At 49.3% G+C, this 24,339-nt stretch overlaps 9 protein-coding genes across 9 annotated transcripts; 3 read left to right on the top strand and 6 right to left on the bottom strand.

Annotated features, from left to right (window-relative positions):
• Window positions 1-90: 90 nt before the first annotated feature.
• On the bottom strand, window positions 91-1,309 carry N7484_003848 (SDR family NAD(P)-dependent oxidoreductase; the record flags this gene model as incomplete). Its single annotated transcript, XM_057114268.1, has 9 exons — window positions 91-113; window positions 160-238; window positions 290-352; window positions 407-547; window positions 602-709; window positions 762-824; window positions 888-974; window positions 1,045-1,189; window positions 1,260-1,309. 9 exons carry the CDS (start codon window positions 1,307-1,309, stop codon window positions 91-93), a joined length of 759 nt encoding a protein of 252 aa, XP_056974408.1.
• Window positions 1,310-1,818: 509 nt separating this feature from the next.
• N7484_003849 (uncharacterized protein) lies at window positions 1,819-2,033 on the top strand (the record flags this gene model as incomplete). Its single annotated transcript, XM_057114269.1, has 2 exons — window positions 1,819-1,978; window positions 2,014-2,033. 2 exons carry the CDS (start codon window positions 1,819-1,821, stop codon window positions 2,031-2,033), a joined length of 180 nt encoding a protein of 59 aa, XP_056974409.1.
• A 445-nt stretch (window positions 2,034-2,478) lies between these two features.
• On the bottom strand, window positions 2,479-3,345 carry N7484_003850 (glycosyltransferase family protein; the record flags this gene model as incomplete). The annotated part of the gene is made up of 2 exons (XM_057114270.1): window positions 2,479-3,213; window positions 3,277-3,345. The coding sequence occupies 2 exons, from the start codon at window positions 3,343-3,345 to the stop codon at window positions 2,479-2,481; spliced, it is 804 nt and encodes a 267-aa protein (XP_056974410.1).
• Window positions 3,346-3,643: 298 nt separating this feature from the next.
• On the top strand, window positions 3,644-6,322 carry N7484_003851 (uncharacterized protein; the record flags this gene model as incomplete). The annotated part of the gene is made up of 3 exons (XM_057114271.1): window positions 3,644-3,766; window positions 3,817-4,647; window positions 4,697-6,322. 3 exons carry the CDS (start codon window positions 3,644-3,646, stop codon window positions 6,320-6,322), a joined length of 2,580 nt encoding a protein of 859 aa, XP_056974411.1.
• Window positions 6,323-9,059: 2,737 nt separating this feature from the next.
• On the bottom strand, window positions 9,060-11,071 carry N7484_003852 (sugar porter family MFS transporter; the record flags this gene model as incomplete). The annotated part of the gene is made up of 8 exons (XM_057114272.1): window positions 9,060-9,193; window positions 9,255-9,328; window positions 9,386-9,816; window positions 9,898-9,905; window positions 9,956-10,500; window positions 10,564-10,788; window positions 10,845-10,921; window positions 10,976-11,071. The coding sequence occupies 8 exons, from the start codon at window positions 11,069-11,071 to the stop codon at window positions 9,060-9,062; spliced, it is 1,590 nt and encodes a 529-aa protein (XP_056974412.1).
• Window positions 11,072-11,957: 886 nt separating this feature from the next.
• On the bottom strand, window positions 11,958-13,124 carry N7484_003853 (uncharacterized protein; the record flags this gene model as incomplete). Its single annotated transcript, XM_057114273.1, has 1 exon — window positions 11,958-13,124. The coding sequence occupies one exon, from the start codon at window positions 13,122-13,124 to the stop codon at window positions 11,958-11,960; it is 1,167 nt and encodes a 388-aa protein (XP_056974413.1).
• A 764-nt stretch (window positions 13,125-13,888) lies between these two features.
• Window positions 13,889-15,306, bottom strand: N7484_003854 (putative lipoate--protein ligase; the record flags this gene model as incomplete). The annotated part of the gene is made up of 3 exons (XM_057114274.1): window positions 13,889-14,131; window positions 14,183-14,290; window positions 14,344-15,306. 3 exons carry the CDS (start codon window positions 15,304-15,306, stop codon window positions 13,889-13,891), a joined length of 1,314 nt encoding a protein of 437 aa, XP_056974414.1.
• A 283-nt stretch (window positions 15,307-15,589) lies between these two features.
• Window positions 15,590-16,922, top strand: N7484_003855 (bifunctional chorismate synthase/riboflavin reductase [NAD(P)H] ARO2; the record flags this gene model as incomplete). Its single annotated transcript, XM_057114275.1, has 3 exons — window positions 15,590-15,624; window positions 15,680-16,041; window positions 16,102-16,922. The coding sequence occupies 3 exons, from the start codon at window positions 15,590-15,592 to the stop codon at window positions 16,920-16,922; spliced, it is 1,218 nt and encodes a 405-aa protein (XP_056974415.1).
• Window positions 16,923-17,554: 632 nt separating this feature from the next.
• On the bottom strand, window positions 17,555-20,392 carry N7484_003856 (uncharacterized protein; the record flags this gene model as incomplete). The annotated part of the gene is made up of 1 exon (XM_057114276.1): window positions 17,555-20,392. The coding sequence occupies one exon, from the start codon at window positions 20,390-20,392 to the stop codon at window positions 17,555-17,557; it is 2,838 nt and encodes a 945-aa protein (XP_056974416.1).
• Window positions 20,393-24,339: the final 3,947 nt, after the last annotated feature.

Consider the following 24,339-nt stretch of genomic DNA (forward strand, 5'->3'; position numbering starts at 1 on the left):
TATTCGATCTATCAACATAATACCCTTTATACTTGGCCCAATATCCCACTCACGATACGACCCCTCACAATCGCTTCCCGAGGCCTTAGTCTACCGGATCGCGAATCCGGAATCTACAGAGTCAGTTATATCCGAAGCACTTGGAATCAAGGTCCATACCAATTTGGACTGTTGCCCCAGTCATAGATGAGTTCTTTGCAATCGACAGATATGTATCCGCAGCGTCCTCCACCTCGGGCTAGGGAACACAGTCAGACACGAGATATACTTAAGGACTTGAAAAACATACCAGCTTCTTCAGTGTCGTTTTGTCTGACATGGCATCAATCTTCTCCTGAGTGAACTGCTGACCCTGTGATATAGTCAGCTATCTGATCCGAACAATTTTGATAATCATGAAGCAAACCCATTCAGTGAGCATGAGCCCGGGGCACACGGCGTTCACGCGGATTTTGGAGCCCTGGGTTTGCGCAAGGCACTTCATCAGGTGGATCAAAGCCGCCTTGGTGACAGCGTATGGTATGCTGCTGCCACTAGGGATAAGACCCTGAGAGAAATATTAGCACAGCCATGAACAAAACATACGATCCACACGACTAACCGCGACCGAGGCAGTCATAATAAATGCTCCACCCTCAGGATTAGCATCTAAAGTCGGTTTGGCAGCCTTGAACAGATAAAGGCCACTCTTGACATTGATATTCCAGCACTGCTACGGTTAGCTTGCAACAATGAATATGAGAATGGGAAAATCGAATCACCTTGTCCCAATCATCATCATCCATAGCATCCAAATCCCCGAAGTTGGTCATCTTTGTCCAACCCTTGAAGAATTATCAGCGAATTCCAAGAATGAAAAGCAAAGCAGAGTGTTCTGCTTGACCTACGGCGTTCGAAATCACAACATCCAGACCTCCCAGTTGTTCAATGGCCGTTCTAACCGTATTGGTAGCTTCAGACTGCTTTCCAGCGTTCTAAGTCGACCCCAAAGACAATATCAGTATAATTTAAGTCAACACTCAATCGGGAATAGAAAGACCGTACACCCTGAATCACGACCGTCTTAACGTTGTATTTGCTCGCAAGATCCCCAGCAATTTTCTCGGCCGCTTCCTTGCTCGACATGTAGTTGATGGCGACATTGCTGCCCTCGGCAGCAAACTTGGCGGCAACAATGGCACCTAGACCTCTTTTATTCAGTGTTAGCTATACATCCCTTCATTGAAGTAGTTGAACCGTGTGCCGCGGGAGAGTCCTACCGGGATCCACCGATGACCAAGACGTTTCGGCCCAGAAGGGAGTAGGGCATTTTGAATGAATAGAATAGGTGTTATTCGATTTGAACAAAACAATGTTGGAAAGATGAGAAATTGTGAACTTAATTCTATTCCCCGCAACAGGGCGGTCCGATAGCGATGCGGGGCGGTGCCGGGTACCTATGGCGGGACTATTCCGATACGCCTCCACTCCGGATGCTGTGTCCTGTTGACAAGGTGATTCTAGGTATAGTGGACGAAATAACTCAGATTATCTGAGATAGGGATTTCGATGATCTTATAACATTTGAAAGTTGTCTTGACTTTAAGCATTGGGCAAGTTCGAAAGGCTCGAATATGCTCGTACGGAAGCGTCTATATTTAAATATATTGTTTCAATGTTTTTTCAACCAACACTGCCATTCAATCACAATTGAAAAGATCCTCAGTCGCAAAGAAGCTCTGCGCCTTTCATTTTTAATACGGTCGGACTGTCCGAAGCAAAAGCGATAAAGCGATAAAGACTGCGGTAGCTGCGCGCGATACGAGTCCCCACATCGGCATGTGGGGAGAAAACACCATTGAAGCTGTGAAGGTCGCGCCTGTGCATCCTTGGGCAGCCAATACGCTTTGGATCATTCCGACGACCGATTCGCTGATTCCAAAGCAACTACAGGTTGACTCGAAGGGTATTAATGGCCAGTGGTCTCGTCAGTACACGGGTATATTCAATTATGCTTCAAGAATTTCAGTATAGACGTCGTCCACGGGTGTTGAAGATCATCCTTTCAATTGAGCCCACCGCTTTTAAGGCTTCGCCTTCAACTCTTCAATAAACCTGCAGGCGCCCGCTGCTGCACGGGATTTAGTATACAGTCTCATTGTGAATATAGCAAATACCAAGCTAGTGACTCTTCTGATATAAACCGAGTACTCATGTACTGATCATCTCTCATATTTCGTGCCCCCTCCAAGCTTGACTTCACGAACAGATTGTCTGAAGCTAGACAGAAAGCTTTGGAGCTTGAATACTACAGGGGTGATACCTGTGTGCGGCTCTAGAGCCTGAAGCGCAAACAAACCAAAATGATGATGGAATGAGCTGATACGACCCGGAATCGAATATAGCTTGTCCCAAGACATACGGGTTTGAGGACAACGGATTGGATGTAGTAAAAAGTTGATATTGAATCTAAAATTTTCAGAACTGATTACACAAGACTCACAACACGGCCCAGCCGACATAGGAGGTCTTCTTCATCCCCCACCAGGCCCGGCGGCCCGCTAGACCAGGCCATTGAACGAGAAATCGGTCGGCAAGGGGAAGCAACAAAACTCCTGAGGTGCTCAAAGTGCTGATCCGCGCCCATGATTCCACGAAAATTGTCCGAAGCCTGGAGATCTCTGGCTTAAAATTCTTTCCGGAGAGTATACGGGAGATGAAAATAAAGAAACGGAGGGTTTTAGCAGCGACGATCATGCAAACAGAGACCGCAGGGCCATTGGTGATAATGATATCTGGACATGCCGAGGTGTACTTCAAGGGCAATCCCTGTTGATCAGGATATTTTCCGCATAGAACCAGGAGACAGGCCCAAAACGACTGGATTGTGGTGAAAGGAGCCGTCCAGTATGATTGGTGTACCCTTCGCGCTCGTGGAATGGTGACAACATCAAAGGAGCCTGTATCGGTGAGATTCTTGTTTTGTTCCATCTGGCGCGCGACTTGTTTGGCCTCGAATTCTGTGGCTTTTCCGGCGCTGAACTGATCCCCCGAGGTCACGACATAGGTGCGATAGGAGTAAACAGATAAGTCGAGGACTTTTTCCAGCATGAAGAACATCTCAGTAGTATGGCCACCACTGCCAAGGACGATGAGCAGGTGGACTGGCGTACCCCGACGACGGACCTTGGGAATCACAGCATTTTGGGAGAAGGCGAGCGCAAAAAGAATGATCTACCAGAATTGGATGTTAGTTTTGCTCATACCTGACAATCGAAGCTGGCTGTAGATACTCACAATCCCTGCAAGGATCACAATGGCTGCTGCGGGGAGGATAATCCTCATTAGGAGCTGGTAAAAGGCCATGATGTCACTTGCTGCGGAGGGCGGACAAAGATGGTTCAAAGATTCCGCAGCTGATGACAATGTTTCATGATTGAATCAAAACAATAACGAAGGAGAGAACATAATTTGTAGGGACGAATTAGTAGAAATGTCTAAACATCAATTTGGTTTCTTTGGGTGAGACTGTCGCGTCGCCCACAACACGTGCCGTTGGTGTCCGCCTTCATTATTTTCCTTGTTTCCCCATCGCATTCACACTCCATTGTCAACAATAACAACCACCACCTTCATTCTTTGCTTCATATGGTATTATGCCACCATGACGATGTTTTCAAAGCGCTTGACCTGCTTTTATTGCGGGGCTCGTCCCGCCAAATCCATTCTCGACTCGAACAACAAGTTTCATTGTGACCACTGCGATGCCGACAACTTCCTTGACCAGGTGCGCCCCTTGAAGCCAGGCGATCCCGTAAACACTAACAAAGGCTCTAGAATGGCGAAATCACCGATCCCCCTAATGAGATTACCAATCCTGTCCAGAACGTCGGCGCATCGAACGAGCGCATTGAGCAATTCCCCGAGTCCGAATTATTTTGCTCCCAATGTCTTCGCAACCAGCATTTGCTTACCAGCTCCCTTGCCGCCTTTGTTCCCGAGGACGATGAGAGAATCGATCGCCAATTTGACTCGAGCTACGCAAGCTACCGCCAAGAACTCGAAACACTGTATCCTCAAGTCTGTGAAAGCTGTGAGCCTCGCGTGAAGCAACGAATCCGAGAGGCCGGGTATGAGGCGAAAGCAGATAACCTCAGACGTATGATGGATCAAACTCGTGCTTCCAAGGCGGTGCAGCGCGCCCGACAGCACAGCTGGCAGAGCTTTCTTGTCTATCTTGGCGCCCTTGGATTCTGGATTAGCATCCTTGGTCAACTTGCTTGGGACACTATTGGTGTCTTGACTCTTTATCCTGTCCAGAACGATGCCGATATGTCCATCGATACTCCCATGTCTTTGTTGCTTCGTGTAAGGCAAATGATTGCGCTACGAGGTATTCCCCATGAATACTCTTTCGACTTAGCTTCTATCGCAGGCAAAGCCCTTGTTGCGGGCTGCCTTTCGCTTTGGTGGAACCCGAAACTACGCATGAAGGTCTATGGAAGACCTGGCAGATTCTCTGGCCTTGGAGAATACTACCAGCTACAGCTATTCTCATTAGTGTTGCGATGCGTGTTCTGGTCCCTGTTCAAAGACCCATCTGCAAGCGGAATTGATCCTAAGGGGTCTTTCGTCGGTCATACTGTTATGGCCGGCATTACAATTCTCGTGAGTCTCAAAAAATCACTTCTCCTTTGACAAAGCTAATGCAAGGAAGTGTATCTTGGCTTCCCGTCATGTTGTCAAGTACGATCGTCGAACTCTAGTGGACTGGTCGGACCATTCCTGGGAAAATGTACCAATGCGTAGCCCTACTTCTTCCCCATCTGCTAGGCATCGAACATCGAATCCTGATATGACGCCAAAAGCAACCAATGGTGGAACTCGTGAGCCGTTTCCGATTGCTCTGTTGTCTCCCCAGTCTGCCGTGACCAGGACCTCTGCCTTTCCTACTCCCCCTCCTGAATCTGATGACATGGACTGGACTCCTTCCCGCACACATGAAATCCGGCCAACGGTCAGTATTCATCAGCGGGATAAGCCATCGGTTTTTGAAGGCCCAAATCCATTCTATGGCAGCATTCCTGCCGTACCAAAGCCTCCTGCATGGCAACTTCGCACACAGCCCTCGAACAAGCCCATTGAACAAGTCGTGGAGCGAAATCCATTTCACCGCAGCCCAACCAACTCGCCTACCTCATGGCAACACAAATCAGCCAGTCCCGCGCCGGTGTTCAAACCTCCGACATTCTTTCCAAGCAGTGATCATAATTCTTTTACCGGCTTGGAGACTCTCTTTGACAGGACTTTCAGCATTGACCCCAATAATACGCCTCGAAGAAGTGAGCAACAGCAGTCACGTCACTGCCACCCCCGCACCTCCCGTTCTTCCCGCATTCAACGCCGCGCTCTGTTACCATTATTCAGATTCCTCCTCCTGCTGCTCTCTATCGGCGCATGGGCCTTCTCCCAGAATCGTATGCTCCCGATACATGGGAACTACATTGAAACGTTTGCCCTGGGTAGTGCAAGCCTCATAGCAGGGCTTACCTTTCTTGAGGCTGTTAAGAAACCCATATCCGAGTGGAGGGGCTTAGAACTGCTTGTCAACATCACCGAACTCATTGTGGCTGTTCACCTTGGGGCACATTTGCCAAAACAGTTTACCGACCGAGAGTACTTTGATCGATATGGCAAATTACTTCTCATTTTCATGGCTGTGCAAGAGGTTATGGCATTACTAGCAATATTTCGCACCCCGACAATTCCTGTCAAACCAGCAGCAGGAGCGCAATCGGGGCCTACTTCTCCGGTTGGATCACCGCAGTATGAAAGACCTCAACTCGAGGCTACTGTCTACTCCCCGACAAGTTCTGCAACCACTCTTTCCCCCACTTACAACTCTTTCAAATATGCCCCTTCGTCATTTGAAACTTCTACCGGGTCGTCAAACTTATCGTCTGCACTGCCTTCATCATTTTCATCTCAGAGCCTCCACTCCTACCACCCACACCATCCACAACACCGCAACCCCCACAGCTTCACTATGCAATCTCTCAAGGAAAGTGAACCTTCAGATTACGAGCAGGACTCGGACAGTGAAACCGTTGCTACCAATACGACGGGTTGGACGAATACTACCAACCGGAACATCCGGTATGGACATCGGCCTTCCACAGCCCAAAGTAATGACAACTTCTTTTCTCCCCGGCGAAATCAACTCACTCCTGGTCTCGGTGGGTTGAGCCTCGAAGACCGACCAAATTCTCGGCGGATGACCCGGAGTCAGACCCAGCAGGGTCTGAACGGACGGGGACTCTCTTCTCGCGCTACTCGATGGTAGTTTCTGCCATCGTCTCGTCTTTGTTTTCAGCGGTCAAGTTCAGCATATCTTTATCTTTTTTTTATCTTGTCTTTGTTACATTGCACATAGCGACAGCGATTTATTTTATTATTGGCGACCAGGATAGGTCCTTATCATTGCCAGTGTTTGATGACGTACAAAATGACTGATGAACATATGTATCCATAGAGATGCAGCAGGTACAATCTAATATTACCTGAATTATTTTTTACTTTTGAGCTAGCCTGACACTTTAGAGCGCTATAATCAAAGGCCCCTATAACTGTATTGGATGCGCAGCATTTGAGATTCTGGATGGGATTATTACCGCACACATACCTCAGCTATCGACTCGGTCACACTAGACGATCTGGAATGTGATGGTGATCGAGGAGTGATGCTCACTGAGCCAGCACAGTTCCAAATCTTTATCCCGGTTCGAAAAAAAGTTTTCTTGCAATAACACACCAATCCAAATCAAACGAGGTGCTGCGTAAGTCTTTATTATTATTATTAAAAAAATTTTAATTTTTTTTTTTTTCGAATTCTACGCAGAGAAACATGCAGCCCTTCGACAATACATACTCGAAACTCGTAATATAGACCAATCACAGGGTCGTGGATTGCTGAGTCAGGATCTTGAACTCTTAGGGCTTCTCAAGGCATGGACGACAGCTAGCTGAATACATACCTTATTATTAAGATAAAGGTGCGATTTCTTAGTAGGCAGCTTGGAATAGTAGTCAGAAATGGTTTTAAGTGTCGATTTTTCATCAAATTCATGTCTGTTTGGGAGGATGTACCCTTGAGCCTGAGGGTGGTTTTATTTGGGACCTAATTGCCGGGGGCTCTTCAACAAAACGTCCACGAGGGGGTTAGCAAACGGCTCCAAGGTACAAGCTCCTTTTTCTGCTCTCCCATTGGCTGAAATTTCTCTGAAAAAAGAAGCGAGTTTTCTGTGTGGGTGTAAATACCCCCCGTGTTTCTCCCGCTCAACTTTCTTCTTCCCCAACTCTCCACTCAACTTTGATCTCCTCCACTTTGATCTCCTCCACTTCCTTGATCATGTTCCTTCCAACATCTTGTGGTGTCTATCATTCTTCATCATGTCGTTCCATCCTTGATGACTTGATCCATCCTTGGCCGCTTCATTCATCAACACAACAACCTTGTGTGCATTTGTGTCGTCCCTCTATCGGTCCTTTATGACTTCACTTTGATGACTTCTTATTGCTCTATCCAAACTTCATGACCTTTATGACTTGTTGTTGACCCATCATATTTTCATGACCATACGCAACCTTTGATGACTTATCCTTGTCTCATCCAACCTTGATGATTTCATCTCACAGCACAACATCAGCACATCTTGTTGTCCTTCTTCTCCCCTTTATCCTTTCGCCCACAAAACTGAAACTCCGTTCTTTTCAGGTCCAAGTCTTCTTTGAAGGGCGTCACTCAGCTGCAAGCCACTTTCAAATCACAAATCAAATCAACAAGCTGGGTGTCAGGACAAATTTAATGAAGACTTGACCACAACGACCACATTGACCTACCCCCCCACCCCCGGTTGACCCTATCTTCGACTCTGTCTTAGTCCAAGTCTTATTTGAAGGGCATCACTCAGCTGCCACATCAAACAAATCATCAAGCTGAGTGTCAGGACAAATTCAATTAGGACTTGGCTATGACAATCAACAACATCCGTTTGACTTTCGAAACATCTCCAACCTCTCGTCTTGGGTTCAAGTCTTCTCTGAAGGGCGTCACTCAGCTCCAAGCCACTTTCAAATCTCAAATAACCAAGCTGAGTGTCAGGACAAATTCAATGAAGACTTGGCCATGACAATCAATCACACCCGTTTACCTTTCCAAAACTTCCTCAACTTTCGTCTTGGGTTCAAGTCTTTTCTGAAGGGCGTCACTCAGCTGCCACATCAAACAAATCATTAAGCTGAGTGTCAGGACAAATTCAGTCAGGACTTGGCCATGACACATCAACAACATCCGTTTAACTCTCGAACCCTCTTCAACCTCTCGTCTTGGGTTCAAGTCTTTTCTGAAGGGCGTCACTCAGCTGCCGCATCAAACAAATCATTAAGCTGAGTGTCAGGACAAATTCAGTTAAGACTTGACCACAACGACCACAGCGACCACATTGCCCCCCCCCCCCCCCCCTCCGGTTTCGACCCTTTTCTCGACTCTGTCTTGGTCCAAGTCTCATTTGAAGGGCGCCACTCAGCTGCCACACCAAACAATTCACTAAGCTGAGTGTCAGGTCAAATTCAATTGATGCTTGGACCATGACCCATCAACACATTCATCTTCGTGCTTCCGTGACTTTTTCATGAACACCATGTGACCATCCATATATTTGAAACATGAAACAAAAGAAAGACCAGAAAGCAAGAACAAAACACCAACCAACAACTGCAATATACACCTATTGAAATATTGAACTTCTTACATAGAAATGACACATGTTCTGAAACTTATACCCTTCTTGTATCCGTGATAGTAATGGATCTTTATACATATCTAATCAAGATAACATTGTACATGCATCTACCACTTTACAACTCATGTAATGGACACATGTAATGATGCATGATTACAAGGTATTCATTACTGTAGGTCCTTGATCTGGAGTTGAGTACTAAGCTGACATGCGTGTCACAACAAAAAGAACACCAAAAAAGTAAACATCTACTACCCAGCCAAGCCCAAAACAAGATATTCATGCCACTCGCTCAACGTGAGATTCCGTAGCTTTGTCCGCTTGAGCTGGAGTCGAGCTGTGCTCAGGATCTTCCTTCTGCTGAAGCAATTCGGTAACACCAAATAGATCATCCATCTTCTCGAGAGACAACCCTGGATAGACTGGGTTAGCAAGCGCGATGTGCGATAAAGGATTGTGCAAGTTCCGACTCACCCTTTGTCTCTGGAATAAAGAACCACACGAAGACACACATAGAAAAGCAAAAGCAGGCGAAAATGATATAAGTCCTGCATATGCAACTACGTCAGTGCCAGAATCACACCACCAAAAGGAAAAAAACCCACCCGTAACCATTAGCACCAACCGTGGCCAGCATATTCGGAACCGCCCGCGCAACCACAAAGTTGAATAACCACTGAGTCGCAGCACCGAACGCGACATTCAGGGACCGTAGTCGTGCAGTTGGGATTTCGGAGACGTAAATCCAGCAGACGGGTCCCCAGCCAAATTGGAAGAAAGCTGCGAAGAGGAAGATGCAGACGAGAGCCACGTAGCCGGCCGGGATCACGGGGGCACCTTCGACCGGAGGAGCAATTCGGATGTATAGCCCAATGTAAAGCATGGCCAGTCCTTGCGCGATTGATGTCCAGAGGAGGGAGCGTCGGCGGCCGAGGGAATCGGCGACGAAAATGAGGAAGACACCACAACTGACCATCTTGACGATGCCGTAGATGCCCGTTGCGAAGAGATTGGTTGCATTACCAGTCACCCCTAGCTGTAAGAATCTGTCAGTACTCCCAAATTAAGAAGGGAGTTTACGGTGATCATGTTAGGAATCGGATCCACGAAGGCTCACATTTTTAACTGCAATCAATCAGCTCACGTTCCACTCGAGGGATATTGGGGGAACTCACAAATCTGCGGACTGTAATAATTAATAGCATTTGTCCCCGTCATCTGCTGGCATATCATCAAGAACACCGAGATCATAGCCCGCTTCCGGTTCCCAGGAATAAGCCACATCTCCTTCATAAGATCCCAGAAACCAGAGCCACCGATCAAAGCACGCTCCTGTTCCAGCTGCAGCGCGATAGCCTGGAACTCCTCTTCCAAGTATGGATGATCAACCGGCAGGGCACGCACTTTACTCAAAGTCGCGCGTGCCTCCTCCCATCGATCCTGTTTCGCCAGCCAACGTGGAGACTCGTTGCAGAGCAGCATACCCACGAACAAAAGCACAGCGGGCAGACCCTGCATTGCCAGTGGAACAAGGTACATTGCTGACCCGGTCAGATGAAGCAGTGAGCCGTAGTTGATCCAGAAGGCCAACATGATTCCCATTGTGATGAAGAACTGATAGAGACCCGTCAGTCCTCCGCGAATTGCGCGTGGAGCGTTTTCAGAGACGTAGAGAGGATTGATCATTGAGGCGCCGCCGACTCCGAAGCCGGTGATGAGACTGAGAGAAAAACCATGTTAGCTTGAGTCCCTCCAAATCAGCCCGAGATGGGTTGATAAATACCGTCCAATGTACATGGCCTCTAGATGACCACTTGCCGAGGCCTGCATGATGACACCGACAATTCCAATCAGCGCAGATCCTATCAAGGCGCCTCTTCTGCCCCATTTCTCAGCTGCGGGGGATGCTAGGAGAGCCCCGAAGAAGCATCCCGCTTGGAGGGTGGAGACGATGTTGGCAGATAAGTTTGCCTGGGCTACAGAGTCGAGGTCTTGCAGACCATACGTTCTGGTCCCCAGAAAGCATTAGAATATCAGTAATCACCCAGTTGAACGAACACTCACTGTTTGAAGGGCGGCATAGTCAGGACACCACCGATGATTCCTGAGTCCATACCGAATAACATTCCTCCGCAGCATGCCTGTAGAGCTCTCAGTATGTATAGAGATTGAAACAATGGCAATAAGCTACTTACCGAACAAGCAAGCAAGTAGACCCTCCACCCATAGATCTCCTTTGGATCCGTTTTCATCGCCTCATTGTGGACAATCCTCTGCAATAATGCCGACATCTTGAGCGGAATCGAATACGAAGCACCTCGAGTCACAATGTACGGCAGTGCAGAAAGAAGAATTTACCTAAATCAAATAGAAGCCCAGAACGGTAGGTTATATAGCAAGAGAGCTCAGTGCCAACTACAAACTGCTACCGTCAACCCGAGGTCATGCATCAACCTCCAAGCCCAGCCTTTTCTTGGCCCTATATCCCCACCTATCAGAAACGATACGAGAAGTCAAATAAGACGAGGAAAGACGGAATAGAACTTCCACGAATCCAAGGAGAGTATCAGATGGCAAAAGGCCAGCTTCATTGGGTATTGATAGGTCTTTGCCTTTATACAGATGTGTGGTCTAGCTCGAGCTTTACGAGCGGGGGTGTGGGGGTTTGACCTTTCGGTTCAGAATAACATAGGCTGATTCCCCATGAGGACGGGCTCAATACGACGTTGGATCAAATGGAGAAAGTCACTTTATCCGGGGAAGAGTCGATCTTTGCTGACTCGGGCTGTTGCGGGGAAGCTGCAGTTTGTCTTGGCAGCGAGAATGATAAACTGGGGTATGCTATCTTGGTGTTTTAGGTTGATGTGCGGGCCTATGCACGTAATATGATTCACATGTTCGTGGTTACTGCTACAACTCAGCTATATGATACATACAACGAGGTTGGGGAGAAAAGGTGTGACGACCATCACTTTTGCTCCCAAGGTTGTAAATATACCTAGAATATGAAGACCTGTGGAATTGTCATGATGCTGCAGTCTTTCGGCTGCCGCAGCTAAAGCTAGATAGATGAGGATGTGGTCACTTCGGAATGGTATATCATAAAGCTCACTGAGCAAGTAAATTTTACAAAGGAGCAAGCTGGTAAGCTACTATCTCCTATAGCCCGGGTATATATCAATGATCCTCACATTCTGACTCGCAGTCCGTCTCACAGCCTAAAGCGTGGCGCCGCAGAGAGAGCAACCCCCGTGCATCTAGACGGTCCAGCCAGCTGGCGTACCAATCTAAGAATTCTGGAATAGAATCAAAGCGCGCCTTCCGGCCGTACAAAACGCTAGAGTCGAAAGCCTCGTCCTGGAAAACAACTACCCGCCACCCCCAGTCCCGGATGTTGGCAGCATCTTGAACGTCTCCATCCTTGTGCTTGCCATCGTCCTTGTCATTCGTCCACAGCCGGCAGTACACATACGCACTTCGCCACGATTCGCATTCAGACAACTGATCATATCCAGTGCCAGTGAGAAAGCCAGCTTTCACCTCCAGGTCATCGTGGATAAATGGCCCCATCGCCCTATTCGACTCTTCGCTTTCTAACTCCTGCTGCAAGCTCTCTTGCTCGCGCTTGAGTAGGTCCAGATCCGCAAGCTTGTCGCGTCTCTGTCCCTCGTCAAGTCCGTCCAGTTCCTTGTCCCGTACCCCGAACGATGAAGCCGGTTCGAACGGCGCAATGCCCAAGTGCCGGAAGTCAATGTCCACCACCCCCTGCGCATACTTTAAGAATAGGGCAAGCTCATCACACCGCGGGATAGTCATCGGCTCGTGGTCTTTGTGGCACCAGCACCCGTCATCACTCTCCTCTTCGTTTTCGATGATCGCGTCTGCCTGTTGCTGGCACACACGCTGAACTGTGTCGAGGTACATCTGCCGCCACTGCTCTGTGCGCAACAGAGGCGGGATGACGCCGTCAGCCGGTCCAGCATAGGATGGCAGGGCGTTGAGAATAGCAGGAATATCGAGGTCACTGAGTGACGTCTGCTGTGGGATCCGGATCGTACTGCTGCTGCGCCTTTCGGGGCCTTCTTCGTCCCACACGAGATCGTCCATATATTTGTACTGGCGCAAATAGTGGCGCTTCTCTTCTTCGGATGCTAAACCTCTCGCCTCGATCTCATTGATGCGGTCTTGGAGAAACTTTTGGTTTGCGGCGGCCATTCTGCTACGAAAGCGGGCGATGGCAAAGCGCATTGTTTCGTCTGCGTTTGTGTCTGTGCCCGAAGCTGGGGCTGAGGCTAATCCTGCCATTGGTGTCGTAGACAGCTTCGTGCTCTCTGCTTCCGTCATTGTCTGTCGTCTTTTTTATGCTTCCTTTTTCTTTTTTCTTTTTCTCTTGAATTTTCTTTTTTTTTGTTATTATGTTCTTTGCGAAGCGAGGAAAGGAGGCAGATGAGTGAGACATTGGAAGACTGGGGCGATTAAATAGCCAAACCTTGGTTCGAGTTCGGAATAGGCACCTGCTACTCCGTCCTTGGTGCCTGGCGGAGAGCCTACAGGCGAGCACCCAAGCGGAATGAATATTCTTGCAGAAGCCGTTCTAGATACTTCATAGTACACCTGATCCTTAAACCAGCTCATGACCTGGAGAAATATCTTGCGATATTCGGCATAATTGTTCGCGTTGGAAACGAGGAAAAGTGCTCATTTTGGACGATACGAAGCATTGCATGGCGAACATTATCGTCTAAAGAGCTCGTCCCGTACCCCAGCTAAAGCTTGCAGTCTTGGCGTGTGAGCATCCTCAAGTTTTACCCAGAAAAGACGAGATTCTGTCGATCCCAAGTGGACGGAGGCAACGTTCGGCGCAACCGCTGCACGCGACCGAGAAGAAAAGGAAAGTGGGCCGAAGGGCCAATTGGGTGATCGGGATCACAGCGCAGCAATGAGCGCATAGATGGGAGGCAGAAGGGCAGAATCCTAAAGTCCACCGGTGCGAGGCGCGGGTCTTTATATCGGAGAGGAAGATTACGTGGTGGCGAGGGGAAACTAGCCGGAACAGGCATGTCGCAGGAATTTTACAGCTTCATTATAATACAGGTTGCTATATGGCATCAATGTCCTCCAAGCAAGTCACCAAGGTAGTTTGCCAGCCTTTGTGCAACATCCACTCCACTCGGACCAAGACCCTGCCGTAATAGATCTGCCCAGCGTTCGACAGACATCTCATGCAACTTTTGTCCATTCAAGACTTCATGCACACGAGTAGCTTGGTCAGAAGCTACGTATGCATCTGAAGAGACGGAAATATTGCTTTCAATGATTGCTCCATACTTGAGGCGCAGAAATGCACGAGTCTTGACGTAGTATCAGCAGCCGCTAACAAATAAGATTAGAATATAACTTACAGAAGGAGGCAGCGAGGAAGGCAATGCTGGGCGCTCCCGGGGATCGTCTTCAGTAGGGTATGTTGAAAAGGTGAACTGCGGAGTTTGTGTGTATTTCCACTCGAGAGACTATCATTCAATGTCAGTCAAGCTCAGGTCCACACCATTGTCAAATTACTCACCCGTAGCTCCGCAATGCCTTTTCCAATATCCGGCTCCTGGTCACCTTGCACATCTCCCACCGTTCCCGAGACCCAGCTGTCACCGGCAAATATTTCGGGCTCCATTGCACGGGCTCGGCGCGCGCGACGAACAGCATCTGAATTGACATTATACAACCCGGCGAATTCCTCCACCACATTGTCCATCACTGCTTGCATGGAGAAGAACGAGTCTGCCAGCACACTCGAGACGTTCCCCACGGGTGATCGCACACTGTCCACGCCCTTCGCCTTGATATACCCTCGCGCCGGAGACCGCAAAAACTTGCCGAGGTCATGAATGTTCGGCGAATCTAGCAGGCACGTGCCGTGATGGAGGGCTCGATGGCGAGTCAGCTTGAATGCAGAGCCAGAGATTTTTCGGAATGGCGGTTCATCGTCACGCTGCGCCAGGTCCTCCGGGGGCGTGATAACGATATCATGTCGGTCATTGACACTCGTGTTGACCGCCCCAATGCGGTGCAGCGCGCGAACCACCATCTCCGCATGTTTGTCGCGCGTAAAAGAGGTCCGAGGAGATATCACGCTATAGTTGAGGTTTCCCTCATCATGGAAGACCGCGCCACCACCAGATCTCCTTCGGACAAACACCGCATCATCATTTTCGGGGAAATCCGCCCGGCGGTCATTGTATAACGCGTGAAGACCGGTTTCTAGCCATGGGTTTTGGTTGCGACCAATTACCACGCATGGTTTGTTGATATAAAGGAAGAGGATGCTCGAGTCGGCCGGCGCATTTTCCAGCAGGAAATGCTCAATCGAGAGATTGACGTAAGGGTCTGTCGATACTGACTGGTAGATCTGGTGCCGGGATGCCGGACGACGGGCTAGCTCGGCGAATTGATGGACAGGAAAGGAAGAATTATGACGGGCCCATTGCCTTGTGCTACCGCACCTTGTCGATGAAAAGCATCCCCGAATCATTTGGGAGTAAGGGCGATTTTGATTGATTGATTATCGATGCGCGCATCGCTTTTAGGCCGATAGTCGGTTGCGCTAGTCCCAGATAGGCAGCCCTGATGAGTCGAATTTCTTGTGTTTCGGTTTTTTTGCTTTTCTATGACTCTTCATTCTCCAATAATTGCTTCTCTTTTCTTCTAGTTGGTTTCATAGCCATTGATTATTTGAGGTGCTCTCATCAGTCTATTTTATCTTCAATTCCCTCATCTTTCCGACTAAAACCCGCGCGAAAAAAAAACTGATCATCATGTCGACGTGGGGTGAACATTTCCGTGTCACTACGTAAGTTGAGAGGCAATACCACAACCACAACTGCCATTTCTTACCCATTTCTCAGCTATGGCGAGTCGCACTGCCGCTCTGTCGGCTGTATCGTCGACGGCTGCCCTCCAGGCATGCAGCTCACCGAGAGCGACATCCAGCCCCAGATGACCCGCCGCCGTCCCGGACAGAGCGCCTTGACTACCCCGCGTGATGAGAAGGACCGCGTTGAGATCCAGTCAGGTACCGAGTTTGGTGTGACTCTGGGTACTCCAATTGGAATGATGGTTCGCAATGAGGACCAGCGGCCCAAGGACTACGGTGGCAGCACTATGGACATGTACCCCCGCCCCAGCCATGCCGACTTCACCTATCTCGAGAAATACGGCGTTAAGGCCAGCAGTGGTGGTGGTCGCAGCAGTGCCCGTGAGACCATTGGTAAGCGATTCTAAACACAGTCAGATATATTGGGACGCCTAACTAATATCACTCCATTAGGCCGCGTCGCTGCCGGTGCCATTGCCGAAAAGTACCTCCGCCTGTCGCATGGTGTCGAGATCGTCTCCTTCGTCTCCTCCGTGGGCAACGAGCACCTCTTCCCCCCTACCGCCGAACACCCCACCGCCTCTACCGACCCCGAATACCTTAAGCTGCTGCAGACCATCGATCGCGAAACTGTCGACAAGTTCGCCCCGATCCGCTGCCCGCAAACCGAGGCCGGCGCACGCATGACCAAGGTCATCGAGAAGTTCCGTGACAGCCACGACAGCATTGGTGGAACCGTCACATGTGTGATCCGTAACGTCCCCGTCGGCCTGGGCGAGCCCTGCTTCGACAAGCTCGAGGCTAAGCTCGCGCACGCCATGCTCAGCATCCCCGCCACCAAGGGCTTCGAGATCGGCTCCGGCTTCGGCGGCTGCGAGGTTGCCGGTTCCATCCACAACGACCCCTTCATCGTGACCACCAATGAGGACGGTACCCAGCGTCTTACCACCAAGACCAACAACTCCGGTGGTATCCAGGGAGGTATCTCCAACGGCGCCAACATCTACTTCCGCGTCGCTTTCAAGCCTGCTGCTACTATTGGCCAGGCTCAGAACACTGCTACTTACGCTTTCGAGGAGGGTATCCTCGAGGCTAAGGGTCGTCACGACCCTTGCGTCGTGCCCCGCGCTGTTCCTATCGTTGAGGCCATGTCTTCCCTTGTCATTATGGATGCCCTCATGGCTCAGTACGCCCGTGAGAGCGCTAAGAACCTGCTCCCGCCGCTGCCTTCTACTATTCCCACCAAGCCGGCTACTGCTCCTAATGGTGCGTAAGTTGGATATAAGAAGAAAAATATCACGGGGCCATGAAAATTTCTATAGATATCATTTGTTTTTAAGTTTGTTCCTATCTTGAACTTGGATCCTTTGCATGAAAATCCTCTTTCGGCCTGTTATATATCCTCGCTATTTAAGTGTTAGATACAAGATTGTTGAATGAGATGCATGAGCTATGATTCCATGAACTACCTCCACAATAATCATGTACCACACAGATATTACTCGCATGTGCATACTGACCATTTCCTAATTCAATGGTATCAGCATTGAAGATAGATAGCACCTTCTACATCCATGGACCTTGGATTATCTTGCGACATTTGAAATTGGATCCATTTGTAAAGTAATTTGTAGAGTAGCAAAGTATCCGCCAAGCGCTAATTTCACACATCAAGCCAGCGCTCAAAGCCCAAACACCTGAAACAGGTGGGCATCATATCAACCTCATGGATATCAAACGAATGAAAGAACGAAAAAAAAACCAAAACCCCACGCCTAAAACAGCGATCGTGCATAATCATGGAAACATAAGCCGCATCTTGTGTACAATCTTCCAGAAAAGATAACTTGTCATAAGTACATGAAAGAAGTAATAAAAATCCGAGATCAAGGCCGAGCTGTACATCTTAGCCGCTCACATGACGACGACCACTAAGCGTGCGACTGAGACTGCGCTCGGAGATATTATCAGCCGCAGAGGCATTGACGACTCGAAGTTTTTCTCGAGGGACGGTGTATGTAACCTGCACACTGCGTCCTTCAGCCGCACCCTCGACGTCCCAGTCCTCCTCTTCTTCCTCGTCCATAGTGTCATCATCACCCAGGTAACCCGGTGCACCGATGAAGAGATCATCGCGCGTAGAGCGGGCCATCGTGAAGTTCTCCGACATACGCTTCTTAGCATTCCAGTCTTTGGCGCCTTGTTTGCGTCGGAAGAGTTCCGCTGAAGCAGACACAGCACGGCGGGGGGTAGTAGCACCGCCGTAAGATGGGTATGAGCCTGGTCCGATAACGGTGCTGCGACGGTCAATGCCAGAAGCTAGGGGAGCGGATTCGGTTTCGGATTCAAGTTGGGTGGTTGGACTGCGTCGGGTGAGCGTGAGAGCCCGACGAACGGTTTGGAGCATCCAGTCTGATGTTTTAGGTTTCGAGGAGGGGAGTTTAGAAGGTGAGGTGTCGATTGCATCTGCATCGAGGAGGGAGAGATTTTCTGCGTGGCGTTCTGCGATGGTGGTACGCGCCGTTGAGTAGGAGTCTGCTGAGTATGAGTTCTCTGATGGAGCAGTTATAGCATCCACATCGCTATGTGCTGTATCCCTGCTATGTGTTGAGATGGCAGCCATGCCATCGACGGATTGTCCGCCACTGCTGGCCCAACTCAGGGGCCTATCGACGTAAACAGACCGCGCTTGTGAAACAAGGCCACCTTGTTTAGCGGATGAGAAGGAGAAGGCGGAGGACTCGGAGAGATTGGTGGATGTTCGATCACTCTTCGTTGGCGAAACTTGGCCGTCACCGTCTATAGCACTTTTTCGGGTATAGAAAGGACCAAGACCGACACCGAAGATTGTGCTTCGGGGTGTAGAAAAGGGAGTATCTGAGAATGGATCATCAGGGTCTTGGATCTTAGGCCTTTGCTCCTCTTTGGGAATAGTGGACATGAGACGTTCTCGGAGGATCTCCTCGTCCTCCTCACGTTCATCAATGGGATGGATTTCGCTTGTGGCTTCGCTTCGACGCCAGTCACAATATCCAGACATCCTGTAAGGCTTTGCACCACTAAATTGACGACTATCTGGGCGAGGCTTTTTGTCCGGACTGGGTACCTCCATAAGCAAACCATGGTTTTCGCTTTGGCTATCATTATTGTCCTGCCAAGCAGGCCGCGAGGTCGCACTGAGATTTCCAGACCAGGGATACATAGAAGATGGATCTATCTTCTCGCTCATCCCAGAGCTGCGGATGCTGCTGGCCTGCTGTGGATCACCCCGACCCCAGAAATGAGCACGCTCAGCCCCCAGCGCGAGTTCACGGAGCTGCGAATCGCGATGGTTCCGCACTCGGCGCTTTTGGAAGTATCTCCACGCCCATATGGCGAGCAATATGGCGAGAGGAATTCCAAGACCCAACCCAGTTCCAAGACCAATCTTCTGTTCTGATGAGAGGCCATGCTTGTGTGACGAAGATGCGGATGTGGAGACTTGAGCTGAAGGATTGGTGTAGGACTTGACCCAGCCACCAGATGTCGAGTTGTAGAAGTAGACCTTGGAATTTTGTTCTGTGGATGACCGCTTTGTGGACTGTTTGGGAATGGTGTACCCTCCAGCAATCATCAGCACACCCCCAGGGAGCATTGCAGCCGAGTGTCCATAGATTCCAGTCCCCTCAGTGATACCAGCATCACCGGTGGTCGATGATGGAACAGTCCATGTCCAGTCTCCAGAACCTCCGTAGCTTTCACCGACTTCCAAGACGGCGATTTGGGGATCAGCAGGCGTCGAAGTATCACCGACCCATCCCCCAATGACAAAGACCTTCGTACCATCCTCAGACAGAACAGCAGCATGACCTGATCGAGGTGTCACCAAAACCTCATCTCGGATAGCTAGCTCCGTTCGTGGCTTTTCTCGTGAGTTGACGGTGACAAAGCTCCAACTTTCCTGCGGCAATGAGAATATGGCTAACTGGGACATATTCAAAAAAGCATGTCGCGTATGTCCACCAACCAACAGGAAGTCTTGCTGCGTTTCTGTCTTCGAAAAAGTCTCAGGAAGCGATACAATAGCCATTCCAGCCTCGGGGACCGGAGGCGCCCGATTCCCTGTAGTTGTCGCAACATAGGTCGTGTCGGAACTAGGGCTCAAGGCAACCATGGACTGTGAGTAGTTGGCGTCGGACAGCCAGGTCTGAGTCGTGCTATTCGCAAAGGGACACATTCCACCGAACATGTACATGGAGGTATTGCTCTTGTTGGAGGATGCAAACGTAAACCCCGCGGCTAGGTAGCTTGGCTTTGTCTTCTCCCCATCGGACTTTACTGAAACCTGAGTCCATGTTCCATTGCCAACGGTACTGTTCTTGTCGGAGTGAAATTGCCATACTTCTTGCGTATCGGATGAGTTATGGCAATTCCCTGTGTAGACGGTGATCACTCCTCGGTCATCGATAACGGGAAGGAAGGTCGAAGTCTGGTCGGCATTTTGAAAAGGAGTCTCTTCGAGAAGCTGCGTGAATGATGTGTCGCTGCTGTTAATACTGGAAGAAATATTGAGAGAAAGGAACTGCGTTCGGCCCGCGCTCGAGCTGTCCGGCTGGAGGAGGTACGCCAGCGAATCATTGTATTGCGGAGCGAGGAATATAGCGGAAGGCGTGTATGGAATCGCAGAGGCGGAGGAAGTGAGAGCAACTAGGCTCAGGGATGTGAAGCCGAGTCGACGTAGCTTAGAGCGGAGGCGGGGCTCCATGGTGCAGCGCAATCTGAGACACAAGGTTCAAGGGAAGGGATGCATTCCAGGATCGCTGAGCATGGCGCCACGCGGTTGACAGGTAAAAGCAGTTTATTGCATCGCGATAGACATGTCTAGCGCGATCAAGATTCTGAGACACAGATCCAAAGTTGAGTAGTTCAACGGTCAGAAAGCGTTGCTAGAAGAGAGAAAATACGGAGATGTGGCCCCGTGATGTTTAGATGCATCCATATGCCGAATCTTACATCTATGTACGAGTAAACACGGCCGATCGGGGCCGAGAAAGTCTGGGTAGCTCATTACGGAGTATGGGTCACCAATCAGAATAATTGTAGGTCCATTTGCATATTTTTCCTTACAATTGAGAGGCCCGCAATAAAGAATTGCGGAAGCCAAATAAATTGTCGGGAGCTTAGATCGGCGTGAGATCAACATGGTTGCGCCGGCAACGGGACTCATTATGGTGCTGGGACCAGCGCGATTGCGTGGATTGTGCCCAACCACCGCCACTTATGCTGTGCTCAGCAAATGTGATCAATAGAAACTCATGCAGTGGATCTTGTGGACTATAAGATGTCTTGCAGAACACCATAGACTTCCCGGTTCTTTGCTAGGTGCCTAGCATCAACAATGCCGCCAAGCGGGGCCATAAAGTGCCGGTATGAATTTACCTCGCTTCCTCTTCATTATGGCTTGTTGATGTCGTATTTTAATATAAGTTAATATAAACCGGAGCTCGGTAGCAGAAATCCTTGTTTTCTGGCCGGAGAGTATACAAGTTGGAAGGTGCGAAGGTCTCCATGGATACTAATGATTGCCTGAGGCCTCCAGGGCGACGACTAGTATTTCACCCAAGCAAGGGCAACTTTTCGCTTAAACTTTGAGCAGAGATTTTAGCTGAAGCTACGTACTTTAAAAATTGGTTCTGAGATCGACTTTCGATCCACGCCCCTCTTAGTCTGAAATGTGGAGATAATCAGAGCCATATCTAGCACAGTGGTTGCACAACATCAACAATTCGACTAAAGAATTTTTGCTGAAGTATAGTACGGCATGATGCTATTCAATATACGAACGCCCAAAAGAACCCTATGTTGCTTTCCAATGTTACTCTAGACAACCCAGACTCGCACTGAACCCGAAAAGCGGAAAGACTAAATTACCCAACACCATACCGCGCGCCCTCAACACTGCCAAGTCTCATCTTGGCCTTCAGAAGTCTCACCCCGCTCATGTTATTGCCTCCAGCATCATCATTCAATTCTTTGAGCACTCTTCAGGTCATCGATTTATCGCTCCAAAGGTGGCCCCTAAGAGTGGGCCCATGGCTGACATCAAACCATGGATCACGTCCCCCGGAGCAGTGGGTTGTCACGCCAACCCCCGCCACGGGAAGGTCTAGCCTCAAATATCCCCTGCTATTGAGGCAAAGCCACTAGAGCCAGGCTCGTGTTGAATTTGTGTAGCCAGTTCGCAGAAATCAGAAGAAATCCCAATGATACCAGCGCTTAACAGATCGATTCCCATCTGAACCAAAATTGGCGGATCAATGCGCTCTCTGCATAGGGCGCATCACCGTAAGCTTGTCTAGGAGAACCCCCGTATAACCATTGACTCTGTACATTACCAGCACACCTGAAACTGGGAAGCGAAGAGGGGGAAAAAGGGCAAAAAAATGCACCCTCATGCACACGACACAAGGCCGATTTCGGGATGCAAGGTCAGGGTCAGTTCCAATGGGAACTTAAGGAATTGCCCGCGATTCATTGGTCTCGACCGGACCAATCATTTTGGAAAGTGCAAATTAGACACTTTGGCGTTATGCACGTAGCATCTTCGAGGTACCTGTCCATCGTTAGGATAATCTAACCGGCCATGCATGGCAAATCACCAAATGCGAGCCTACTAGCCGCATTGATCCTGGTGGACGGCTGGCAACGGGTAGCAGCAACCCATTGTGCTGACAAGGCTCTGTGCGTAAAGTAGCCTGTCAGGGGCCTTGCATGTTCATGCACTGGCGGTTTTTGCTTTTTCTCAACTCGAGACTAATCAGAGCCTCCAACAGGAGTTCATGTCAAACTTTATTCGGTGAGCTGAGGAGAAGAAATCATATACCTCGCCTTGGATATTGGGGGTCCGTACACAGCCACCGCAGCCTGGGTAGGGCGTGCCGAATATTGTACTCTGTTATTGGGGGAGGGGCCAGGGTTAGATGCATCTATACCAAACGGTCTCTGAGGTTGGTTTGGACTGACTTGCTGCGGGTGCTCGGGCCGTTCTCTAGCTCGGCAGACTGGGCGTTTTCTCACTGTATCACTTGCCACTGCTTGGCTAGACTCATTGACCTTTGAAGTTTATTGACACAATGCACCAACCAGAGGAATTTGCCTCAATGGCATCGACTGTAATCTCTGCCCATAGACCCTTTTTTATAATACTGTTATGGTTTCAAGGTGAGGTGAGACGGCTGAATTATTCGGTTGAAAACAGTATTCTGTATTGCTATTCGCTCAAATATTAGCTATATGATGGCCTGAAATGTATACCCAAGAAATCCCCGTCATATTAGTCTATGGCTCATTAAATCAACGGCATCTTGATGATAATAAATTCGGAGACATTGGTGAAGGTAGCAGATTTGACCAATTTGATGGCCATCAGCACCTAGTTGCACATCACTATATTGCCACCAGGACGGTATACAGCTATAACAAGCGACGGGAAGCACGAGCCCTAATGCGTCTCAACGCCAAAGAGTAGTGCTAATTTGCCACCAGCAGCAACACTCCCACAGTTCAAATGAAACATCTCAGAGGCAAACGGGCTCATTCCGCGACAGTTTGAGTATCCGTTCCTCATCAGGTATGGTCCTCTCGACTTATCTTCAGCAACTACACCCCAATCCCAACCTCAACGACTCCGAGTCCGATAGGAATAGCAAGAAGAAGTGGCCTGTCGAATCATTCGGCCATGCAGATAGTTCCATATTCGTAATCTGATACAGATGTCATATCAGAATCCCGGGGTTTTCTCTAGTGTAACCCGAAACCAATAAAGCAGACGTTTATAAGTAAGGAAGAAACCGGAGATCACATATCAAAAGGCAGAATATCAGCGCAGCTAATACTCAAATGCACACCGAATGCAAATGTAAAAGCATGTGCGTGGCGCATAAGCCAATACCTACATCCCGTATAAGGCCAGGGTTATTGAAGTACCAGAGTACATATATCCATGTTCTACCATAGACCAAAGCGTACCTCTTACCCCTCTCGATTAACTATTCACTACTAGTAATACCCTGCCGCAGGCACGGTGTACCCTGTCAGATTGGAAATCGGTCTCAAAGGACGTTAATACAGAGTATTAAGGGAGGTGGTTGCACGCCCCAGGCAACTGGATTAAGGCGAGGGCGTGCGCCGCTTGTGTCACACAGACAGACGGACCAACGAGGATTGAGCCCGAAATCGCAGATCCCGGTGGCCGATCCGCGAAGAGCAGGCGATTTCACATGTGCATGGATCGACTTTTACGCATGAGGCGTAGAGGGTAAGACCTCAAGAGTAGCCTGTAGGACGCTGGAGTGGGAGAAAGTATGGCGAATGGTATACATAGAGGCTTGAGATTTCGTATAGTTACGGAAGATTAAATAAAATTATCAAATACAAGTTTTCGGGGATTTCTTTTCCAACTTTGCTTGCGCTCGGGGTACTGTACAGGGAATACAGGGGCTAGTTTCTGCTATTTACAGGACTTAGTTTAGCGTCCTATTGAGGTCCGATGATCCCAGGAAGGAAGGCGCGGAGGATGTTGATCCGTATTCGCACGGAGCACCCAATGAACATTTCGCCATGTATCTGGATTCTGGATTCTGGATTCTGGGGGTCGTCCGGTGTCGGTAAACCACCCGGAGTCTCGATGCGGGGTTGAGGGAAGTTGAAGCT

The sequence above is a fragment of the Penicillium longicatenatum genome (assembly GCF_028827895.1).
Source record: "Penicillium longicatenatum strain IBT 33135 chromosome Unknown contig_2_segment0_segment0, whole genome shotgun sequence".
Taxonomy (NCBI): domain Eukaryota; kingdom Fungi; phylum Ascomycota; class Eurotiomycetes; order Eurotiales; family Aspergillaceae; genus Penicillium; species Penicillium longicatenatum.